At 35.3% G+C, this 3,414-nt stretch overlaps 1 protein-coding gene across 1 annotated transcript; it reads left to right on the top strand.

Annotated features, from left to right (window-relative positions):
- The first annotated feature begins 458 nt into the window (after nucleotides 1-458).
- LOC123690587 (chymotrypsin-2-like) lies at nucleotides 459-3,030 on the top strand. Its single transcript, XM_045634264.1, has 5 exons — nucleotides 459-510; nucleotides 775-976; nucleotides 1,109-1,355; nucleotides 1,794-1,955; nucleotides 2,815-3,030. The coding sequence occupies exons 1-5, from the start codon at nucleotides 459-461 to the stop codon at nucleotides 2,965-2,967; spliced, it is 816 nt and encodes a 271-aa protein (XP_045490220.1). The 3' UTR covers nucleotides 2,968-3,030.
- The last annotated feature ends 384 nt before the right edge of the window (nucleotides 3,031-3,414 follow it).

The raw sequence follows: 3,414 nt of genomic DNA, 5'->3' as shown, positions 1-3,414 counted from the left end.
TTAGGAGTATATTGGAGTGTAACTCGTCTGTTTGAGCTCCGCATGAAGCTTAATACTGTCTTATGTTGGAGCGCATACAGAATAAATTTGCACGACTCCTCTATAACAGACTGTAGGGCGTCTTTCCTTACTATCCTTTAATGTACCCAACATTATTTGTATTAGGGATGGTGGGGTACAACAAATTGGAAACCAGATGTATTTTAATATTAATTTAATATTGTAATAAATAAATAAATAACTCCAGTACAAGGAACTTAACATACAGGCGTGTGGCCCATCACCTCTCATTCTAACGAAAGTTTTTGGCATGGAGTTTATATGACAATGATACTTTATAAGTGATATGAGATAATCTAGCACCTAATGAATAATTAAATCCGCATTGTGAACACACCATTACTTATGCAATTTGTATATAATTCGAGAATTTCTATAGTTTAAGCACACTCTGAAAAATGTCTCTGAGGAACTATTTCCTAGTTGGTTTCGTGCTTTGCGGAGCTCTTGGTAAGTATTTTTTAATTCATATTTATTTTAAATTAAATCTAAATTCAAATAATATAATTTAAAAAAAGGATCAGTCTCTATTGGGTAGCATAGCGAAATGTTCTATAATATATTCGTTATAAGCAACTACTAAAAAGATATGAAAAGAAAAATATTAAAGCGAAACACAGATTGCGGGGCAGCTACTTAGTAATAATTACCAGTCATATTCATATTCAATCATACTTTCGAGGAGAAAAATAATTCCCAATTTTCATTGTAAAGCCGCAGAAATATCAAAGAGCGATATTGATGAAAAATCGGGGAGGGACGGGGTAGGACGCGTCGTGGGTGGGAAAAATGCATCAGATGGGGATGTCCCATACCAAGTATCTCTACAGTTTACAAATCAAAACAACTTCGCCTTCTGTGGTGGTGCCATCATTGCTGACAGATGGATCCTCACTGCAGCACATTGCCTCCAAAAGTAAGCGTAGCAAAATGAAGATTGCTTAGCTACTGGATTTGTGTTGAACAGTTTCAGTAAATTCTTGATTAAACTGAAAAATCGACAATATTTCGAATTAATAATTATTCATATTTATAAAAATATTTTCAGTGAAAAGGCAAAAGACTTGAGTGTTTTGGCGGGAACTAACAACAAAAAGTCTGGAGGTACCAGATACAAAATTGACAAAATTGTAAATCATGAAAAATATACCCATAGACCGAATTTAAATGATATTGCTTTGTTGAGAACCAAAGAGAAGATTAAATTTACAGAAAAAGTTAAACCTATCGAAATAGCCACGGAAAAGCCCAAACCAGGGGATATGTGTAAATTATCCGGATGGGGATACACCACCGTAAGTTAAATCTAGGGAATAAAGAAGCATCGTAATTTCCCTCAACACATGACACAGATAATGTGCGATAAAGCCAGAATAAGTTGCATTATCTGACGTCGAGGCAGAAACGAAAACAGAAACCCGTATCACCTCGGAGTCTGTTCCAAATCTGAGCGTTTTGAAGGCAACTTTGCCGCACGTATTGAACTACAAACAATATATATATATATATATATATAATCCGGCAACGCACTCGCGAGCCCTCTAGCATCGAGAGTGTCCATGGGCGGCGGTATCATTAACATCAGGTGAGCAGGCAGCAGGGCAGGGGCCCGTTTTCCGCCTGTTCTATAAAAAAAAATAGATAAATATCCTTGAACCCAAAATAACAATTTACTATGGTAACAGCATGAATTACAGCTTCATGTCTTGATAATTTTTATCAATTTTTTCCAGCAAGATCAAAGAAACTTTCCCGACATATTGCAAGTGTTGGACGTAAAAGTTATATCGGAGAAAGAATGTAAAAATGATTATTTACGGCACTATGAAAAGAGTTTCCCAGTTACTGAAAACCACATCTGTACTTTTAACAAGCCGCAAGAAGGTACTTGCCAAGTAAGTATTATTCTTCTTAAAATAAAATTAATATGAAATACGTTTATTATGGAACATAGGATAGAAAGGTATCACTTAACCCGTACGCATCCCTTCTCATCGGCAAAGAAGACAGAGGGTGTAGGCCGAGAGAAAAAGCCGGCGTAAAAAAAACTCTCGGAACTCTTTTAAAAAAGCTTATCATCAAACAATAATTATTTTTAAACAAATATAGCAAATTAATTAGTAGGAGCCTGCCCAGCACTTAACTTTGTAGTAAGCCTTTTGTACTTTTATTAAAATTTAGCAATATATTAAAAGAGTCTCTGGGACTTTATTAAAGAAGAGTATCCTTTTTCCCAAAAACTCCTCAAACTTCTCTGGGGGCAGTGTTCCGAAGTCGCGCAAATAAGTACATTATCCTTTTCTTCAAACATAAACTTTTCGACTGTGTTGTGGGTGAAATTAGAATTATTAGCGTAACAGAGCAGATGTTGTATAAGCATGGTAGGTATATTTAAAATTAATTCAATTTAACAAGTATTTTAAGAATTAAAACTAGTCAAACTTCCTTAACTTTGTCATTCACTGGCAAAATCTCAATATGTACTCTTCTATCTTCAATACTCTTAGGCACTTCTAGCAGAAATCTAGCAGCCAGCTTCACATTTATAATTCAATTAGAGTTTGGTTTTTAAAACATGTATTCAGGGTCTATAAGAAGACTATAAGAAGTTATTAGGTTAGGTAATACGTACGTAATAACTAAAGACAGAAGGTCCCTGAGTAGGGACTAAATTAACATTGAATTAACTGACTGAGTTGGTATTACATAGACCTCACAACTGTTAAACAAAGATCTAACTGAACACGATTCCAGGGTGATTCCGGTGGAAGTTTGGCCTGCAACAACAAATCTTCTGGTATCGTCTCATGGAACATTCCGTGTGCTCGAGGACAACCTGATGTCTACACGAGTACCAGCAACTACTCCGAATGGATTAAGAAGAACATGGAGGCTAATAAGCCCTAATTAAGCCCCGACAATTGATGTTTTTCAAGAATTTCATAAACTTATTAAATATATGGGAGGCAATGTGTTTGTTATTTTTTAAGTTCGATCATGTTTTGATATCGATAAGTTTGATTTGATCACAGTCTTAGGTATTGGAACTGTGATAATAATATATTTCAATCAAATACGTTCTTAAATCTGACTTAGAATCGACGCAAAGAATATTCAATTTTTGACAGTTACATACAGAGACAGAGACATAGTCACGTCTCCATCTCTTATGCTGGCATTAAATTAATTGTCGATTTTTAAATGCTTGGGAAAATTCTCACGATTCTATTGGAGTTTTTTCTAAATGCTTTTAACAATGTCCATCACTTAATCCTAATTAAAAACCTTCAACACAATGGAACGACATCCTGGGGATCGCCTGTTACTGTGGGTGCACCGCAAGGCTCCATACTT

The sequence above is a fragment of the Pieris rapae genome, chromosome Z (genome assembly GCF_905147795.1).
Source record: "Pieris rapae chromosome Z, ilPieRapa1.1, whole genome shotgun sequence".
Taxonomy (NCBI): domain Eukaryota; kingdom Metazoa; phylum Arthropoda; class Insecta; order Lepidoptera; family Pieridae; genus Pieris; species Pieris rapae.
The sequence above is the reverse complement of the archived record's forward strand: the minus strand, read 5'-3'. Positions and strand labels throughout refer to the sequence as shown.

What these genes read in the sequence shown, in the direction of transcription:
- LOC123690587 (XM_045634264.1), top strand. Translation starts at nt 459, where the DNA reads ATGTCTCTGAGGAACTATTTCCTAGTTGGTTTCGTGCTTTGCGGAGCT. An exon ending in CCGGATGGGGATACACCACC is followed by an intron (nt 1,356 to 1,793) that starts GTAAGTTAAATC and finishes AATTTTTTCCAG; the next exon opens with CAAGATCAAAGAAACTTTCC. An exon ending in CGCAAGAAGGTACTTGCCAA is followed by an intron (nt 1,956 to 2,814) that starts GTAAGTATTATT and finishes ACACGATTCCAG; the next exon opens with GGTGATTCCGGTGGAAGTTT.